The following is a 21,196-nucleotide window of genomic DNA, read 5'->3' as shown; positions in this document are numbered from 1 at the left end:
TACCTGCATGACTGAGTTTCAGAGGATTCTGGCGAACGGGATTCTCCTCAGCAGTGTCCGCGCGTGCGCTCTATTGCTATGAATTGTGCGTTCCTATTGGTTTGTAGGCGTTTGGGTAGCAACGGTGTAGCAAATGGACGGGCCCGGCTGTCATAGTCCAGCCCACTATTATAAATGACCATCGGAGTTTTTATAGGAATATTTCGTTTATTAAAGTGTTGTTGTTTTTATCATTTTTATATAGCTAAAGGCGTTATTATAACCTCTTAAACATTACATAAATAACAATACTCCATGAATTGTATTGACATCTGCGTTATACGTCATCAGACGTGTCAGTTCACCCATCCAGTCGTATTTTTGCAGTTCTTTAGTGTTAAAATGTTTCTCCTGTTGTTACCATGAATATTACAAATCTGTTTATATATATTTACTCAAATTTAATATTTTATTCAAGTATTTTTTGGAAAATCCTAAACTTTCATTCCAGTTATAAAGATGATAGACTACCATTTATTTTTTTCTGTAACAAACACAATGACAGACATCATTATTAACCAAACATTTTATTCATGAAATCCACAATTATTATCAAAAACACCTTCAAAAATCGTAATTGCATAAATGTATAACAGTAAACATGTACACGTCTAACAACAGTTGTTCCAGAGAACTAACAATGATCAGGAATCTCATGTGGCTAATTCATTACGGTTTGCAAATATCTGTTGAAATACAAGAATTTATCATTGTAAAACTAGCACATTAAAAATATATACAAAATCATGTTTGAAAATTATCATTAAATTTAAATTACTACATCATAGTGACCTGAGAACCTAATACACTTGCTTAACTCCCTACAATTCTAAATTCCAATCCAAAGATTCATATCCTCATAAAACCCCCAGACACAGACCAACTTAATTTATGATGTTTACACAACCTAATAAATGCTTATTCAAGTCACAAATTGTATATCAATTTAAATAAAAACAAAAATATACAATCAATTCCCAGTGAAGGTTGCAAAACATTTTTCTACATGTTACAATCGTCACATGTAGAGCAGTGCACAGATTCTTAGAATATACTGTGAAAAATAAAAAATGTGAATGAATAAATGGATTGTGTTTGATGAGGATGAATGCACATAATGATGACAACAAAGAGGAACATTCATTATCATACCTGTGTATCTGTTCAGCAGCTACAGGACTCAGATTTTTAAAGACTGATAAAACAAACCAAAGCTTTTTAACTTCATTTCTTTAGATTGTGAACTTGCCAAAAGCCGGATACACAATTCTGATATTACAGCAAATCATTAAAAGGTGTGTAAGTTTGATCGTCTCCATCATTGCAGAACGTCAAAGTTCATTTATGAAGGTTCAGTGTAGAATGTCTGAGGTGAGATCTTCATCCATGTTAACCAGCTGAAATGAGAAATAAGGAAAACATCTTCAAATTAACTTTTCGACTCATGAAAGTAGGTCTGTAAAGATATATCGTAGCATGACATTATATCGGTATACATTTTTAAAACTATATGACGCCTGTTTATTCCTATTTGTTGAGCTGACAACCCATGACCCATGTTGTTGTTGTTTTTTGTGCTTGTACTGCTTTAAAAAACTCTCTCTTGGGGCTAATTCTTTCCTGTTCATTTTGAAGTGCAGACCTATTTATTTTGTATTCATTTACAGAAGATTCAGTTAAGCCTTGAATGTTGTTAATGCTATGACAAAAATGTTAAAGTCCCAGTGAAATAAAAAATGACAATTCATATTTTTTCATGAAATATTGCATAGTAAATCGTTTATCAATGTGGGTCATTTTCTTTTTAAAATTCATGTACCCTCATAATCTTCAGTTAAAGTCTGAAAATGCACATCCGCCCTGAAATGGCTATCCATCTCAAATGACATAAATTAGACGGCTTGGGCGGAGCATCCATTAACTCCTCCCCTTCAACTGTCAGTCTGCTGCCAGCTTCATTTCAAAATCAACACAACAGCTCTTTTTACACATCCAATCAATTCGCAGTGAAAAACGCAAGCCACGCTCTTTTCACTCGGAAATGTGTCAGAATACAGAAGTAAACACGATCGCAACTTCCGGTTCACGGGGACTTGAATAATGTTTCAGTAAATCTGTTATTTGAATATCAGTTTTATTTGATTAAATTTGATCAAAATATTGTGATACTATTGTGACCGTGAATCCAGTATAGTGTATTGTATCGTGTATCAGTACACCACTAATTGCAATAGCCTTTACTTTATATCATCACAAATATATTGTTAATATTTTATATGAGCCGCTCTGTAGGATATTATAGTGAAATGGTGTTGTGAATAATACTGTACCTTTGCTGGTGAGGACACACGTCTTCTTGCACTCGTCCTCTGTTTGGAAGCGGTTCTCGTTGCCTTCGCAGCCTCCGTACCAGAACTGAGCGCAAGAATTTGCCTGTTTGTCGTAGTACCAGCGGATGATGTATTCTCTACAGGAACCTTGACTTAAAATCAACAGACATCGAGGATCTAGAGGAGCTGACACTAACACTTTAGAGAGACAGAGAAGCTCATGTTAGTGAACTGGTTAGTGTGGATGTTTGATGTACTGTGTGTTTGTCTTACCTTTAGTGACAACAGGACGGGGTTTTATGTTCACATTCACTGAGGAAGTGGAACCGGAAGAAGATAGTGATACTGATGATGACGACGATGATGATGTAGATGAAGATGTACTTGTTCCTGGCTGTACAGGCTGGACGGTCTTATTGACAACAGCGATGGTTCCTCCACCTCGACTTTGGGTTTTTATGTCAAGGTCCTCCCCTTCATAGTCCTCTTCATCCACCTGAATAGTAACCACAACACAATATCAGAGAGCATCAAGCAAAATCAATCTATTCAATCTAATCCCTTCGTTTGGGTTCAAATGTTGAGGTCTTTTTATCTTTTTCCTTTTTGAAAAATGTCTGAAGACCAAAACCTGTGTTTTGAGAGGGCCGGGGCTGATGGGAAGCGGTACGCTGTTTCCCCGGCCTCTGGTGTGACTCTGGGTTCTGTCCACCGTGTCCTGGAATCTGCTTCCGTGGACGTTATTCCCGTGTACGGAAGCGTCCTCATGGGCGTTGTTATAACCGAATCCGTTGTGTCCGTTCACACCGTTGGTGATGCGGTTGTAGATGAGGGCTCCGTTCTCATCCTCACAGAACTGACTGACCAGTTTAGATTCCAGAGCTTTACAGACCAAACACAGACGTTCATTTACGATACGAAAGACAAGGTCAAGCTATGTTTCTCATCATAATCTCCTGATTTGAAAAAGACATATCTATATATATAGCCCTAGATATGATACAGATGTATGAAGGCTTACTTGGCAGCGTGTTGAAGTCATCGATGAGAAACATGTGTTCATTGTCAGGGTCGGAGGCAATGAGGTTCAGCTCCCTCCGGAACTCGGCCTGCGTCGAGTCGGATATGTTAACAATACCCAGCGCATACATCTCGATGTTAGCCACGTGAGCCTCGCGCACGGCAATATCCAGCTTCACGGGTTCTCTCTTGTCCGTCTGCCCATCCGTAATGACGATGGCAACTTTCCTGACGCCGTTCCGGGTGCTGTAGAAGGCCTCCTGCGTGGCTTTCCGGATGGCGGTGCCGGTGTACGTGCCCTCTCCCATGTACGGCATGTTCCTGATGGCCTTCTTGACATCCTGCTTGGTCATGTATCTGGCCAGGTTGAACTCCAGATGAACGTCCAAGCTGTACAGAACCAAACCGATTCTGGTGGCGTTACGGCCCACCGTGACTCGGTCCACGAGAGCGGTGACGAAATCCTTGATGATCTCGAAGTTTTCAGGGCCTACGCTCTCTGAGCTGTCAATCACAAACACCAGCTCCATCGGCCTCTCCTTGCACTTGATGCCACATCCTAGAAACATACACAATAAACAAATCAATCTTCATAAATGTAATGATGTATCTGCACATCCCATAATGTTCTTTCAGCCATAGATATGTAGATGTCACATTTGACCACGGTGTTTAAAGCCTGAGACTTACCACAAATCTCTTTGATCAGTTTGATTATATCTCCTCTCTGAAAAATGAATTTTGCTGGTTAACATCTATAATGTGTGTACTGTATATAATGTGTTGAATTTGTGTTTGGAGAAATGTTTGAACTCACAGTGAGACCCGCATCACCCTTAATTCCTGGTCTTCCCTAAAAAAACAGAATGTGAATTAGAATGGAAAACACTTTCTGCTCTTTTACAAAAAATGGTTTATAGGGATTAAGTTGACTCACAGATAATCCGGTGGTCCCAGGGTCTCCCATGTCACCTTTTATACCTTTTATTCCTCTCTCGCCTTGCAAACCACGATCCCCCTAAACAGGACACACACACACAGATAAAATAAACAGGTCGTATTGTTTTACTCTGAACTTTACAAATACTATGAACTGTCACATTTGACTCTTATGATCATTGATTTCTATTACAAATAAACAGACTGATTTTTACAGTATGTTTTCTTACAATAGTACATAATAAACCTTAAAAAAATCTAAAAATCTAAAAAGAACATTAAAATTCTTTATCAATCACAATGTCACTTTATATCTTATTTGACTTTCTCTCAATTTATGAATTTTGGCAGTGTTCAACTAGGCCCTAGTTAAAGTTAAACATATTGCTGCTCTCCTTCTGAAACCTTGTATCTCCATATTTCGCGATTTGTATTTTTTGTCATAAATCATTATTATTATTAGTCACCCTTTATGTTTGTCACTGGGTTTTGTAAATAGCTAACCAATAAAAAGTATTGAAAAGAGCTGGTGAACTTTGACCACATAGTATGCAATCATTGAAAAAGCTAAAAAAAAGTTCCATTTCCTGAAAAACGGCGAATTTGGAGATCCGAGGTTTCAGAAGGACCGCAACTACAGTATATGCAATGTTTATTTTGGGGATTCCTATAAAAGCTCAAGGTCAGATAGCTACGATTTTAAGACTTTTAAAACTTGAAAATGATATGTAGATCACATTAGACTCACTGTTGTATGTTATCTATTGTTCTTTGTTTACCAACCTGAAATATCAAACGCAGCCAAAACCGATCACATCTAATCTGCTGTGCTTTAAAATGTCCATCGTTCTCAATATTTTCTTGTTTGTTACTGTAAAGTGTTTTTGAAACTACATGAAGCTACATAGATAAAGGTGGCTTGACCTTGTACTCATAGTATGATGGCAGGCACAGGATGTGAACCAAACTCTCACCTTTGACCCCGCGAGTCCCTCTCCTGCTGGACCTCTCGGTCCTGTGACTCCTGGAGCCCCCTGATCACCCTGATGAGTTCAAAAAACGTATTCATATTCAATATTCACCAAATATTCACAATTATTTAGCAGTCAATATAACACGACTCGAACATTGTGACTATTGGGATGATTTAAAGCATATAATCCAGAAACATCTAAATCCATTTAATTTGGCAGTAGACAGTTGTGAACATACTTTAGGTCCCTGAATACCCTCCCCGGGGGGTCCGTGTGGCCCTGGAGGACCTTGTCTTCCCATGTTGCCCTGCAACAGCAGGACAGCAGAATTAATAAAGAAGCAGACAGCTTGTCTTTCTTGATCGCCATAGCAACAGAGACAGACTCCTCAGACACTCAGAAGCACTTCTCTTTTGTGAGAAGTGTGATGTAATGTACGGTTTCATCGGTCTGAGAGAGTTTACAGTCAGAGATTGTGTATCTTACTGGTGGTCCCTGCAATCCTTCACCGGGTGGGCCTGGCAAACCGGGTAAACCCCTGAATCCAACATCACCCTGAAGAGTAAAATGAACTTTAAATCTTCTAGATGTTCTCCTTAGAGTTTAAATAAGTTATCTGGTATAACCTAAAACATGTTCATTTCTTAAATACAACAGAGACGACAAGGTTCTGCCGACCTGACTACATTATCATAAATAGATGCTGTGCCAGTTCAAGAGGTCACGTTACCTTTGGTCCAGGAATACCGATGCCCTCGGGGCCGGGCTCACCTGGCGGGCCTGGGAAGCCAGGCAGACCCTGCGCGAGTATCAAATGAGAGTAAGTACGGTGTCTTGATGCAATAAAAAGGTATTTAAAGAAATGCAAAGGTCACTTACCACCGGACCAGGGAATCCTTCACCTTTAGGCCCGAACGGCCCGAGTGGTCCTGGATGACCTCGATCACCCTAACAGCGACAGGGTAGGAATTGAACATTTTTCAAATAATCGGTCACATTATTTAGTTCTGTTTCATTTAGCTCTATACAGGGATGTTGCAGGAAACCTTTATATATTCATATATTCTAGTATAATTTGATACTCTGAGAGCCCTCCTGCCTACCTTTGGACCAGGTAGGCCGTATCCCGTCTCTCCAATGTGTCCTGGAGGACCTGTGGGACCCACGTCACCCTGCGGGCACACACAGAGAGATGATGTCATAGCCCTCCTTCTCGCTTTTATTGCACAGATACACTATGATGAATGTGAACGCTCTGATTCATTGTGTTGGCAGCGGGCCCGTGACATGAGCTGTTGTTTTTGTTACCTTGGGTCCTGCAAGAGCTCGCCCGGGTAATCCTGGCATGCCTAACCTTCCTGGTGTCCCTGGCTCACCCTGAAAGCAACAGTATAACATGACGTCATCTGATTCACGTCTAATGCCGTGTTTGAAAGCGCACGCTTTTAATAGTATTTCTATTTCTAGCAGTGAGCGTCTGCAAAGGACGCTGGAGTCAAATATACATTTTTTTTGTTTTATTTTAACATCCTTTTTTATTTTCTAGGTTCATTTTCTTTTTAGACATTTTTAACTGTTTTTAAACAACATGCACGTTTCTGGTATTTTTTTTGCTCCAAATCAAACTCATCTCATGGTTGGTTTGGATCATGGCTTAGAACCAATAGAGAACAAGCGAGATGGCAGAGAAAAGTGGACGGCCACCGTTGTTCTCTGTTCTTTCGGATGCTCTCACCTTTGCTCCTGATGGGCCACTTATGCCAGGAGGACCTGGCAACCCTCGAATGCCACGCTGGCCCTGGTCTCCCTACAAAGATGACAGATCACAAAACAATACAGCTTTCGAACAAACACACACGTTTACTTTACATCTTTCCTGAAAGAAATACCACAGAACAAAAAAGCGACATTTAAAGGAAAACATTCACATATTCAGGGAAAACACGGATTTGAAAAGAGCATGAAATGGAGATTGTACCTTCTCTCCTTGAATACCGATTCCTGAAGCCCCCTCAGGTCCCCTCAAACCACTGGCACCAGCCTCACCCTGAAAACACAAGAATAAATGACTACCTAATGAGACCTCTTTTGGGTATCTAATGTTCACTTCACTGAAATGTTTGCTCATAGAAACGTCAGATTTCTTTGAAGAGAAACCTGTTCAAATTTCCAGACGTCATAATGTTGAGTTACCTTTTGTCCTGGAGCACCGTCCTCTCCGGGAAGCCCGGGTACTCCAGCCAGCCCAGAAGATCCAGGTTCACCCTGAGAAAATAATATCATTTTCATTAAATGTTCGTACCTTAACAATTCCCATATTCTTCTTCTAAGCAATCACAATTAGCTTCCAATTTTAAAAAGAAACTCGATGTGTGTTTAGCAAGAGCATCACCTTTGATCCAGATTCGCCTTGCCCTCTCTCTCCCGGAGCACCCATCTCTCCAGGCAAACCTTGATCTCCCTGAAGAACAACAGAGAAGAGTCAAAAGATTTCTTTCCACCTTTGACACAGCAAGATCACAACATTATAAGCGTGCCATTCATGACACGTGTTCTCTTTTCAAAATATGTCTCTTCACCAAAACCCACCTTAGGGCCTGGAAGACCTTCTCCTTGTAGTCCTCGTCCTCCTGGAGGTCCCCTCGGACCCTCAACGCCCTGATTGACAGAAATATTGCATATTACACATGCAAGCATTTAATCCGGAGATCAACAATAATGAATCAATGCTGAATGTGAATCACTGAATCTTAAGCGAGTTGCTTTTGCGTTTCACAGGAGAAGTCTCTCTAGACTCTTGTCTTTGTTTGAAATGTTTACAAGGTTTTTTTTTAAAGCTTTTATCAATATTATATTGTGGATTCTACTTTCAATTTTGAATACGTCATGTAAAGTTTGAGTTTGTTTGCTCCTTCTCAAAATAACTTTCAAGAAGGAATCAAAGAAATCAAACAGAAAGATGTTTTTGGCCACCTTTTCTCCCTGAATGCCAACCCCCGGGAGCCCGATTGGTCCTGGCAAACCTGGAGGTCCGAGCTCACCCTAAAAACACAACAAACACAGGATGGGTCACTTTCAGAATACAACCAAACACATTTCAAACATTTTTTAAAACACAGATTAATGGGAATAATTATGCACGATAAAATGACATAAACCCAGGGACGAACAAGTTCAGGTGTTTTTTTAGTACGAACAGGTGTTCTTCAACAATTCCCACAGTAATCTGACCGTGCCGCCCTCCCATCTGTTGTACCGCCCTCTCTCTTCCACTGGCCAATCATCATCCAGCATTCAAATGACACATTAGGGTCGCTTTACAAACGTCATTAACTCTTTTGTGTGTTATGGTGCGCTTGTGTGAATCTCATTCATGTGCTGATGTATTTACAACCCACCTTATCGCCTTTGATTCCAGGACCCGGCGATCCTCTCTGTCCCCTCGGACCCTCTAGACCCCGGTCTCCCTGTCAAACAAAAGAAAAGTCATCACACCCCCCCCGAGAGGCGTTCACTGGATTACATGTATTGTTCCTTCATCTACGGAAAACTTTCATTTGAGAAAATCAGTAACTTGTGTGGTGGGTTGCACCAACTGAGATCAAATTTGGACAAAACTGAAAGCAAATCAAGGCTTTCATGATGAACAAAACCAAGACAAGCACATGCATCAACATTTCAGGACTCATATATATATTTGATCTTACAAAGTCCAGATATGTTCGTGTATGTTTATACTTAAGATTACATTTAATAAGTCATTTGGGCTTTGATGTGTCGAGGAAACATTCAAATGTCTTTTGATCGGTGTTGTTCCACTCACAGATTTTCAAATGAGCACTAAATAGATCCCTTCAGAGATCCCTAATGAGGAATATTAAAGTCTTAACCGCATGTGTTTACTGTTCAGATCGCCTCTGGCTGTCGTTAACCTCCAGTGAGATGAAAGAGCAGAGAATGATGGAGAACATGGGTTTTATAGTGAGTGTTTTTGGGCCTTACCTTTGGACCAGGAAAGCCCTCTCCTTGCGGTCCTTTCTCTCCTTGAACACCCTGTGGCCCTTGAGGTCCCTGATTTAATGGACAAACGTGATGACAAACGTCATACAGCGTCATTCACGGGTCTGCTAAATCATGAACTTCTACTTTCATACTTACAGGCAGACCCGGCTCGCCAATGCCAGGTGGACCCGGTGGACCCAACCTACCCTGAAAGCCCATGTCGCCCTGGAGATGGATCAAAGCCGTGAGTCATTTGTGAGACAAGTACAGAAACGTGATTGTGTCAATCACTTCATTCAACTGAAAGAAGAGTGTTGTGTTGCATGAGCTGTCTGGTCAGATGTCTCGTTTCAAGTCTTGTTTTATTTGCAGGTATTTGGGAAAATGTCAGTAAGGAAGGACATGAATGAGTTGAACCTTTGGTCCGGGAAGTCCAACTCCAACATCACCCTGAATTCCAGGTGGACCCGCAGGGCCGCGCTCACCCTGTAATACAAACAAACAACATATTTCAATTGAGGAATTATCAACCTTCAACATCCTTTCAAAAAAACTTTCATGACACAAGTAGGTCAGTGCTAGCAGTCGCAAATCTGACGTCTCCAGACATTTATGATATCTCCTTGCAATTCAAGACGCAGGAATTTCTTTTTGTTCGTGTCATTTGCGTGTCTATACATGAAGAGAAAAAAATCACTCCGCTCAGCATTTTTCCATGGAAATCTTTTTTTTGCTGTTATTAGCTACTATGATGAACGCAGTTCATTCTTTAATCTTGTCTAATGCATATCACACACAAAACGGGCATGAACTTTTCAGATCCGGCAAGCTTTATTCTGATTGGCTGGTTGTACTTAAAGGAATACTTCACCCAAAAATGAAAATTCTGTCATCATTTACTCACCTTCGAGTTCCAAATCTGTATAAATGTCTTTGTTCTGATGAACACAGAGAAGATATTTGGAAGCATGCCCCCATTGACTCCCATAGTAGGAAAAAATACATTGGTAGTCAAAAGTGCCCCAGAACTGTTTGCTGTCCTACATTCTTCAAAATATCTTCTTTTGTGTTGAATAGAACAATAACATGATTAAGTAATTTTTCCTACTATGGGAGTCAATGGGGGGCGAGATCTGTTTGGTTATAAGCATTTTCCAAATATCTTTCCCTGTGTTCATCAGAACAAAGAAATTTATACAGATTTGGAACAACTCGAAGGTGAGTAAATGATGACAGAATTTTCATGTTTGGGTGAAGTGTCCCTTTAACTTTTTTTTCAGTCTTTGTGTTTAAAAACCCTACTAAAAGCTGGATTTGTGACTATTTTTGTGTCAGACAAGTAAACTAAAAAGCCAGGAGCAGTAATTTCGTATATTATTTCAGTATTTAAAAAAATTAAGTTCACATACATTTTTTGTCAAAAAAGAATCTGCACCGATTGGCTGCTGATGGTTGATTGTCACTCAGACGTCTCATTCATTTGGAGTAAAATAAACTGGCATGTGGACCAGACTCGCCGTGAGCCAGAAGTCTGGCAATACGTGTCCACAGCGACATTAACCGTGTGAGCATGTGTGTAAATCTGTAAAAACCGCTCTAAATGTTTCCTGTAGTTAAACAAAACATGGAAAAACTACAAACAGCAGGTCTCAGGGTGTATTAAAGGAGATCCAGAAACCTGTAAACCGCCCCTTTAACACAAAAGAGCCAAACTACAGCTGTAACTCAATAACCCCTTCTTTGTACTGCTCATATAATCTTGTTCTTTTTTGTGTGCAAGAGTGGAAATCAATTCAAAGAGTCTATTTTTCATGCCTCTAAAATGAACATGAATTCTCTTTAAAGAAAAACAAAATGTGCACAGTTTCCACCTAAAGTCTTTGGTGTGGGTTTTATGGGAAACAGTGAACATTTTCCAGGTGTGCATGTTAAACACGATGAGCTGAAATCTGTGAAGATAATGGTGTGTGATTACAAGCCACAGACCTTCTTGCCCTGTGGGCCCTCCGCTCCGATGTCACCCTGTGGTCCTGCTATACCCTGCGAGGAAAACATAACAGTAAAGGTTATGATCTTTGGGTAAGGCGATGAAGTTTTGTTTTGGTATAATACATCAATATATACATACCTGCAGACCCCTGGCCCCCTGAATGCCGACCGGACCCTCAGGACCCTATGAGACGGTACAGTAGATAAACTCATGAATCATCTGGATTACGTTTATTGTGAGCAGAATGACATCTGAAGGTTTACACACCCGGTCTCCTTTGATTCCTGGAGTACCACATTCTCCTTGTTCACCCTGCAGATACACAAGACTAAAACATCATCAGGATTCATCTCATATGAGTGTGCCGGTTAACACAAATGATAGATGAGGGAATACTACACCTGCTCTCCTTTGTAACCTGCTTTACCCTAAAAGCAAAAACCAGAACAAAGTAAAATGAGTTTCCTTTTTATATTGCAAACAGGTCATCTTTTTCTAATAGCTATTCAGGGCTTTTACATTATTTTAAAAAGGTTTTAAAAACTTCATTATTGCAGAGTGGGTTATTATTGTTAACAAAAACTATTAAAACATTTCTGTATATGCAATCAAATACAATATTTACTGAAATGTTATTTAATTTAAATAATTAATATAAATAAACAGAAATGTTGCAATGAATTGAAATAAGTTTATAATAAAATCACGTATTATTATTATTATTATATTAAACTAAAAATAAACTAAACTAGAAGTGAAACAAAAATAAATAAAACTTTATTTAAACAATTGATTTTGTTTTAACACCTTTGTATTAGGTTTTATGTTCAAACACAATTGCATTGTGTTAAAGGGACTAAAAACAGTAATGCTTTGGCTTAACTAAATGTTTACATTTTAAATTAACATGTTTCAATCAAGTAGATCAAAATAATATTTGATGCTTGTTCAATTTACTCAAATACGTGTCTGGTATGTTAATGTTTTTTTTTACCTTAAACTAACTTAATTAAATTATGGACAGTGGTTCCACATAATGGAAACAGGTTATCATTACTTAAATACTTTTAGTAGGATGAAAGTAATTGATTCAAGTTATTTGGAAATTATTTGGACATGGTTGTTTAAGTTTACTCAATTCAGTTAAATTCATCATAAATTAGTTTAAAGTATCAATTTTTTCAGTGAAACTATATCAGTATAAAAAAACAATAAATAACAATTAATTAGAATGAAAAATAAAACAAATAAAAATGAACTTATAATAATAATAAAAAATAAATAAAACGAACTAAAATTTAAGAAATTACGAAAACTACAAAAAAGATAAAAATGCACAAAGTGCATGTAAAAAAAATCATAAAACAGGAAATTACATCACAAACAGGACCCTTACAAACCCTCATAACTATGTGTCAAGTTCAGTAATATCACATTTGATGATCTATGTCATACTGTTGTTCCTATAATTAGGATTCATTCAAAGTTAAACATCACTACACCTATAATCCACTCACCTCTGTGCCTTCACGACCAGGTAATCCACTCAAACCAGCTTCTCCCTAACAAGTGCACACAACAGAAAGGGTTCCAGAAGATCAGACAGAAGGCTTGCATCATTGTTCTCCTGTCATGATGATCTACTCCAATATAAAACTTCAGTCTCCAGCATCATATTTTCATTTCATTTTTGCATGCACACAGACACGCAGAATGACTGTAATAAAGAAAAAGTTCTGACCTTTTGACCTTTAAGCCCGGAGGCTCCGTCCTCACCTGGACGACCCTTCTTACCCTGCAGCAAGAGGAAAATGAACAGCAGTGTCAATTCCATTCGGTGAAAGTGAATGACCTCACGGGTGTGCAGCGATTACGCTGAACTTTCACTGTCAAACCCGTAGATGATGGGTGTGTTTTGCAATGTTGTCTTACGTTGGGAGTAAATGTCAGCAGGAATACATTAAAGAAATCTAATGAAACACGCACTACTGGTCAGGGTGAACTCCCGGAAACGCTTTAATGGGTATATTAAACAGTTTCTCATCAACTTGCTTTTTTTTTAACGGGAACTGCAACTTGGTTTTGTGTTGGAAAACTTGTAAGAATGATAGTCTGGCTGATCAAAGCCACATTTAAAATGAGAAATTCACCTGCAGCTGCGACCGAAAGTTAATTTGGAGCCTGTTTTCAGGTGTTTGTGAGAAAACCGTGTCAGTCACAACATGCCATGACACATTCTACTACACGTCTCGCTTTTAACAGACGAATCACGAAGGAAACTTAATTTCAGGAACGTTATTTTGGTATATATTCCTCCGAGGTACCGCCGAGGGGTCCTGACAAAGCCCGTAATCATCCCGACTCTCACAAAGCAAAGCAGTTATTCAGAATGTCAGAATCTCCAAGCTGTTGACTTTCCTCGAAGGAATTCGTACCTCTTAGAGACAGAAAAGTGAGGAGAAAAATGTGCCCACGGGCTTGCGTGGATACACCGTCCCATTAAGAATGAAATTGAAGGTGAAAGTACTTACCGCAGGGCCGCTGGGTCCTCGCTCCCCCTTCACACAAGCACACTTTGGGGCTAGAAGACACTTTAAAGAGAATTAGGATCAACGCAAGAATCTTTATTATTTGTTTGGCGTGTAGCTAATCAATTAAAGTAGCTCAACTAGAGTCAAGCTACTCAAGAAGAAGCTATTCATCAGAAGTAGCTTAACATAAATGATTCAATATATCTATTCAAATATATTTCTATATTTTAGTCTGTGAAATGTAATCAGTTAGTCTTTGTACATGAAATACAATGAAAGAGAAATAACCTAGAAAGGAAATATTTTGTGAAAGACTTTGACACACACTCACCCCTTCATTTGCCAGTTGAGCCTGTGTAGAGATATCAGATCAATTATATTCTGTCCAAACTACAGTCGATATATTTAACCTGTTATTATACTTGTTGATATTTGGTAAATCTTTCCCTTCATATGCAGTTTGGGAAAACATCCAACACTAAACACGATGAAAGAAAACACTATAACTGAACGTGTCCAGTCTCGTTTTACATTGAAATTGTCAATGTGTTTCTGCTCACATGGAGCACAATGTCAGAAAAAAATGTTTTAAATAACATATTTCTGCACATTCAGTATCAAGCCAGATGACTTATACCAAGAAAACAAAAGCAGACGGTTTATTCTTAGAGTAAAATGAAGGACAGGATGACCAGTAATAGAGAATCCAAAACATCAAAATAACTGCTGAAAAGTATTTTGGTAGTTGGCTAAAAATGTAACCATTAACTTTAAGGTTTAAACCTTGCTGTAAAACAGCCAAAAACGGTGTCCTGGTCTACACAGATGGACTTTCAGTTTGGCCAATTTACACAAAACCTGCTTCCAAGGGTTATTCGAACCTTTTGGTTCCATAAAGAACCTTTAACATCTCAAGAACCTTTCTGTTTCACAAAAGGTTCTTTGTGGTGAAAAAGGTTCTTTAGAATCTAAAAAAGTAAGAAAGAGTTGAAGAACCTTTTAAGCACCTTTGTTTTTAAGAGTGTAGCTAGTCTGGGGTGTGTTTCCCGAACAACGACCGAACTCGCTGGTTAACCACCATAGTACGTTGGGGAAATTGACAATGTAGTTACGACTGTTTCTTGAAACTGTAGTAACTCTGGCGGAGATCAAATGTTTGGACCAAGTTGGTTCAGCAATCTAGTTGATGACGCCACAGATGGTGGAGTAATGACGTCTACAAATAAATAGGACCAGATCGAATGAATGTCAAATTCTTGCCGTAAATAACACACATTGCATTTAAGGACTGCTTTTGTTATCCTATTTTTGTTATCTGTTGTTTTATTTCACAATATTTCATTCATTTATAAGTGTCCTCCTACGTCACCCCGCCCAGGGATTCCCCAGGGTCCTAGAGCCTGCCCAAGTGCACTTTTCAAAAAACCACGCTTCTATTTTCTTGACAAACTAAACGATGTAAAATTGAATGTGTATATATTTAGAATGATGGATATGGAATGCGCTGCATGTCGCTTGCTTACTTTGATCAAAAGCTTGATGCATGCAAGCTTTTGTCATAGTACATGTCATAGTAACAAGGAACGATGCTTCATACCACAGCTCTAGACCTGTAGTTCCAACCACACAATTTTGAGATGCTGCTTGCGATTGATCGTTGGAACGATGGTTTTGGGAAACACTTGAATCGTTGAACTATGGAACGACGGAACTTGCGACCATAGTTGGCTAACGGTGCTTTTGGGAAACGCACCCTGGTTGATGTCCAAACATGGTCAGCTGACCAGTGCCAAAAGACAAAATAAACCAAAATAAAAAAACTTATTTATTTATATAGACTAAATGTCCTGTAATTAGTTTAAAAGTGCAAATGTGTCATGTAACGCTTCAACTAATATCACCGTGTCTTTAGGGAGGTTTCCGCTCATGTTTGCAACGCCTGCGAGCATCTATTTCAGTTTTTACTCTTAAAAAGATGAAGAAACTCCATAAAGAACCTTTAACATCCGAAGAACCTTTCTGTTTCACAAAATACTTGGTGGCGAAAAAGGTTCTTCCGATTATAAAAAGGTAAGAAAGAGATGGCTCTTTAAAGACGCTTTGACTGAATGGTTCTTTGTGGATCAAAAAATGGTTCTTCTCCACTCAAAACACTTCTCTCTCATAAAAAATTTCAATCAACTTGATAAAAATGTCAATATCTATCTTTGTTAATATACACGCTTAAAAATAAAGGTGCTTGAAAGGTTGTTCACAGCGATGCCATAGAAGAACCATTTTTGGTTCCACAAAGAACCGTTCAGTCAAAGCTTCTTTAAAGAACCGTCTCTTTCTTACCTTTTCATTTCAGGAAGAACCTTTTTTGCCACAAAAACCCTTCGGTGAAAGAGAAATGTTCTTCGGATGTTAAGGGTTCTTTATAGAACCATTTATACAGATTCTGTGGCCATCTTTAAGAATCGGCTGAAAGCACATCTCTTCCATCAACACCTGACCGATTAGTACAGACTTCTCTTTCTTTTCTACTCTTTCTATCCAAATTTTTTTCATTTTTTTATTAAAGATTCATTATACCACATCAAAGTTAATTTCTGCTTAAAAACAGCTCCAGATTCATATGAATTTGTACGATATCTAATGTACATTTTCATACGATCTGCTTTCTTCCCACTGACAATTGTGTTTTAGGGGTGGAGCTTCACATTGTAGGAATTTACACAGTATACAAAATCACCACTTTTTTCTCTGAGATCAGGTCGGTGTGGACACACAAATGACTTGTTTCAAACGTGTCGCATCACGCCTGGTTAGGCATGTTTAGAGATTACGTGTCTTTCGACATGTGAATGACTGACAGCATCATACTCACAATCTGAGTGATGACTTTCTCCATGACGGTCGTGTCCTGCAGATTATAAAGGAATTTGGAGGCGGGTGTGCTGGCCAGCAGTCTCAGGTTGGCAACGTTTCCCAGCTCGTTGGCTGTGTGGGTGATGCCGACGGTGAAGACCTTCACACCCTGGTTCTTTGCATCGGCCATCGCCGAGAAGATATCAGGATTCCTGGGATGGAAGGAGCCGTCCGTCAGCAGCAGGGCGATCTTAATGCTGTCTGGACTTGATTCTTCTACAAATATCTTGGTCATGTTAGTGATGGCGTAGGTGGTGTAGGTCCCATGGCCGATGTATGCCATGGGCGCGATGCTGTTCTTGAAGTTCTCCAAGCCTCTCCATTGTCTGAAGGTCTGCTCGATGATGACGTGACTGCTGTACTGAAGCAGAGCCGCTCTCCAGCTCAGTTTACGAGCCGTGTCCAAGCGGATGCTCTGTAGACCTTCTATAATGTCCATCGCAAACTGTTTCTCCAGCTGGTGGTTGTCTTTGGCCGTCTCAGAGCTGTCCAGCAGGAAGGCCAACTCCAAACTGCAGTCCTCATCCAAGATGGCTGACGTTAAAGAAACAGAGAAGATAAGGGCGTGTTAAATACTTCATTACAGGTTTCTTTTCTATGTTGACATACAGCATTTCAGATTAAAACTGCACCAATACCTCTCAAAAAATGGCCAAATGCCATAAATTGGTCACAGCAATACCCAGAGGAAAATGTTATTGCTCAGTTGTTGCTCTTTCATAGCTCAGAAGAGTTATCTGATCTGTTTTATTAAGTATCACTTGAGTCTCAGATGAGAAACAAAAGAGAATCAAACGAGAGTGTAATTATTAAAACACATGAAGAGTCTGGAGGTGTAAATGAATGTAGATTGTAGAGGTCAAATAATGTGGATTTGAGGAAATGTGATGAGATATGTTTGAGATCATATTGAGATCTTCAATAATGCTGACTTTTGATTGCAGACTTGACAAATCTGAGCTCAGTTTGACACATTGTTGACATCTCTTCTCAAACTCTCATGACAGACACACTTGTGAGCTTTCTGACTCTTTTTCTCAGGATACGCGGATAAGACTTAATTGAGAAATAACTGCAGTGTAAAAAAATGTAATTTTACAGACACTTTTCTGTTATTTTTTACAGATTTTCCACGTAAAATGTAAATTTGACTGTTTTTTTGATAGACTTTAATGTATTTTTGAAATACGGTCAAAAAACATATCATTACAGAAAAAGAACGCAAATTTACAAGAAAAATGGAAAACATGTAATTTTACAGGGAATTTTTTTAATTTTACAGTTTATTTCTGGCGCTCCAGCTGTGCCCAGCTGCCAGAACATTTCCGTTTTTTTAACAAGATTTTATTTATTTACAGTTTATTTTTGAAATACGGTCAAAAACCGAAAAATATATATCCTTATATCCTGTAATTTTACAGGAAAAACATTTATTTTATGGTATATTTCTGTCAATCCAGCTGACATTTAATTTCTTTTACAGTGTGAGATATTAAAGAGATCTCATCTATATGCCATTGAGCGGAACACGAGCCATAAATATATGTGGTCTGTTTTCCTGAAAGATAAAGATTTTACATTTAGTCACATCTACTTTATATACAGTACGTGGTCTTGAAGCTTGATTTTATGAGCTCTGATACTTGAGAATGGCGTGAGAATAGTGAATATTGTGTCATGAAACCATGTCTGATGCTGTAACAATCCTTTAACACATCAGCTCATCAGTCAGCTCTTCATGTCTCTTGGGTGACAAGAAATGACCCAGCGGGTCTTATAGAGACATTAATAAATCATGTTCATATTAGAAGAACTGTGAAAGAAAACACCTCAGGCTTCTCCTCCAAAATGATGTTGAGTTATGATGGTATACGATCTCTATGCCAAACGTGACGTTGCATGTTTCCAGCCATGAAACTAGATCCTGTATCCCAAAAAGCATTGTGATTCACCCCAAAATAAAAATCCTGTCATCATTCACTCACCCTCTTGTCATTTCAAACCTGTGTGACTTTCTTTCTTCCGCAGAACACAAAAGAAGATATTTTGAAGAATGTCGTTAACTGGACCCCATTCACTTGCGTTGGTTTTGTGTCCATACAATAGAAGTGAATGGGGTCCAGTGCAGTTCGGTTACCAACTTTCTTCAAAATTTAACCTGTTTGAATTGACAAAAGGGTGAGTAAATGATGACAGATTTTTTGGGGGGGTGAACTGTCACTTTAAAATGTCCTGCATGGTTTTCTAACAGTATATAAAACATGCACTGTAGCAAATGTTGAGTTGTTTCAAACCACGGTTGAGTAAAATATAATAATATAATATTTGACCCAACCATTAATGAAACAACCCAGCAGAAGTTCATTTAAACCAAACGGTTGGCTTTGTCCACATTTACTCATTTGCATTTAGAGTGTCGTATCATTGAGACGATCAAGAATATCCCAGAGACACAAAACAATACGAATGCATGTTGTCACACTTACAAAGATGTGTCTCACCTTGACCGTCATGTTTCTGCAGAAGAGCTGAAGTCTGTCCCCTGGTCTTCACTCGTGCGGGTCCCGTTCTTTCCTCATAAAACTCTTGAGCCCAGACGCCCAGAAAACCCAAACACAACAGAGAGCAGCTCAGCGTGGGAGACATGACTAGCACTTCTAAAACAACAGATTCATATTCATCATCTAGTCTTTTTTTTTCAAATAAAAACTTGAATAAATTCTTGAATAAGTAACCCTCACTGACCTTTGGCAGCAAAGCCTCTCCTCACAAGCTACCTGTCCAGGTGTGCTCCTCAGGTTATGTGCTTTGCAGGTAAAGCGTGTCCGTGTGTGGTGAGGGAGTGAGGGAGAATGTAAAGTGATGTGAAGTTTTGCCGGATTGAACAGAAGTAGACGGGGTCCTCGGGCTGTGTCTGGAACAATCCCCTCCCACTTTTAAAGGGAGGGACCACCAAACACTTTGGAGATTGTGCTGCAGAGCTATAGACACTCCTTACATACCTCAACACATACATGTTCACGACCTAAAGCAATAGTTCAACTCCCCCAAAAAAGAAAAGCAATTCTATTATTTTACTCATAAACCTGCATACTAAACCCTATCAAAGAGTTAAAGGTTTTAGCTTCTAGAAAGGCCTTCATCAGACATCCTTTTGTGCATATGCATAAATAACAGCACACAGGGCAAATGACATACGAATAAGAAAAGACATTTTTTGCATTTTTGGGTGAAGTACGAAAGACAGTGAGAAACTGATTTGGCCCGGGGTTTTCCACCGTCATGGCAGACGCAAGAGATACAAGATGAGGCAGAATAAAGCTTGGTTTTATAGACATTCCTGAAGATGCTACACGTGTCGTCATGGTGATGAGAGGGCCTGACCTTCTTTAGAAGCTTTGTCGCGTTCTTCTATTCTAGTCACCAGGGTATTGTACCGACTTAAATCACTAGCACAATGTAGACTCAGCGGGGCGTTTCTCCGAGAAATACTGCAACTTTACCTCAGAGACAGATTTACCCGATAATGAAGCCATAAAGCCATCAGAACGTCTTGTCTTCACATCCAGTGTTCAGTTGTGACTCGATAATGTGCTGAAGAAAACACAAGAGGTGATCTGATATCAGAATATCAGGGGCTGGGGTATTTTCTGAATGGCATTCGCTGGCATTTTGGCCGTGAGCTCTGGTGTGAGTGTATTTGACCTGTGACCGGGTGCAGGTATGAAACAAGTGTTTGCATGTGTGGAGAACAGTGTGGAAGGGGTCGCGGCTCGATCCTTTAGCTGTGATGTGGGCGACAGGGAATTCTGTTTGAGACCCCGCAGGTTAAAAACAGATCTGACGCTCTGGAATGCTTCGTCTCAAAAATGTGTCCTTTTTTAACCCTTCAGATGCCAGGTGTAGTACGCTAAAACTTGAGGATTATTGTGAAAGAAAAGCGCATTCCTAAGAAAGAAGAACAACTCACATCTCGTTTTTTTATGGACATTAATGACATTTTAAACAATAACGGAAATCTCAGATGTTTCTTACAATACAGTTTCAATACAGATCTCAACGATGTCTCAGATTTGCCAAGAGACTTAAACTTGCCACATCTCAAGATTTCAATATGTTTACAACTGAAAAATAAAATATAACTAGTGGAAAATAATGAAGATCTCTATCCTGAGCTGAAAGAGCAATGCAATCTTTATTTTTGGATACGGATGAGAGCATTTTTGGTGAGATATTCAAAAATGTTGAAAAAAAAATGATTGTAAGAAACTTACAAACATTCTTATTTCTAGACTCAGTTTAATTATATTTAAGTAGATTTTTTAATGTGTTAAACAAAAATAAAAAACACTGTAAATAAAACTTTTATTAATAATAAAATTAACATTAATTCATTCAATTAACATTTTATTAATAATAATTGAAAAATCATTTAAAAAATGTAAAAAATATATTTTAAAT

At 38.9% G+C, this 21,196-nt stretch overlaps 1 protein-coding gene across 1 annotated transcript; it reads right to left on the bottom strand.

Annotated features, from left to right (window-relative positions):
• Nucleotides 1-480: 480 nt before the first annotated feature.
• Nucleotides 481-20,852, bottom strand: col28a2a (collagen, type XXVIII, alpha 2a). The gene is made up of 36 exons (XM_057336199.1): nt 19,481-20,852; nt 19,237-19,392; nt 16,695-17,269; nt 14,157-14,177; nt 13,826-13,885; nt 13,036-13,089; nt 12,812-12,856; nt 11,696-11,722; nt 11,562-11,606; nt 11,433-11,477; nt 11,291-11,344; nt 9,722-9,790; nt 9,461-9,529; nt 9,305-9,373; nt 8,701-8,769; nt 8,276-8,344; nt 7,892-7,960; nt 7,695-7,763; nt 7,496-7,567; nt 7,281-7,349; nt 7,038-7,109; nt 6,611-6,679; nt 6,406-6,474; nt 6,182-6,250; nt 6,033-6,101; nt 5,789-5,857; nt 5,541-5,609; nt 5,303-5,371; nt 4,327-4,407; nt 4,207-4,242; nt 4,080-4,116; nt 3,391-3,948; nt 3,001-3,251; nt 2,643-2,865; nt 2,370-2,567; nt 481-1,436 (listed from the first exon to the last, which is right to left on the bottom strand). The coding sequence occupies exons 2-36, from the start codon at nt 19,379-19,381 to the stop codon at nt 1,429-1,431; spliced, it is 3,642 nt and encodes a 1,213-aa protein (XP_057192182.1). The 5' UTR covers nt 19,382-19,392; nt 19,481-20,852; the 3' UTR covers nt 481-1,428.
• Between the last annotated feature and the right edge of the window lie 344 nt (nt 20,853-21,196).

This window comes from Triplophysa rosa, linkage group LG6 (genome assembly GCF_024868665.1).
Source record: "Triplophysa rosa linkage group LG6, Trosa_1v2, whole genome shotgun sequence".
Lineage (NCBI taxonomy): Eukaryota > Metazoa > Chordata > Actinopteri > Cypriniformes > Nemacheilidae > Triplophysa > Triplophysa rosa.
This window is presented reverse-complemented; position numbering and strand designations above follow the sequence as displayed.

Excerpts from the sequence above, each read along its gene's own strand:
- col28a2a (XM_057336199.1), bottom strand. The coding sequence starts at position 19,381 with ATGTCTCCCACGCTGAGCTGCTCTCTGTTGTGTTTGGGTTTTCTGGGC. Across the intron at positions 12,857-13,035 it reads CCGGGCTTAAAGGTCAAAAG|GGAGAAGCTGGTTTGAGTGG; the intron begins GTCAGAACTTTT and ends TGCACTTGTTAG. Across the intron at positions 7,568-7,694 it reads AAGGCGAATCTGGATCAAAG|GGTGAACCTGGATCTTCTGG; the intron begins GTGATGCTCTTG and ends TTATTTTCTCAG.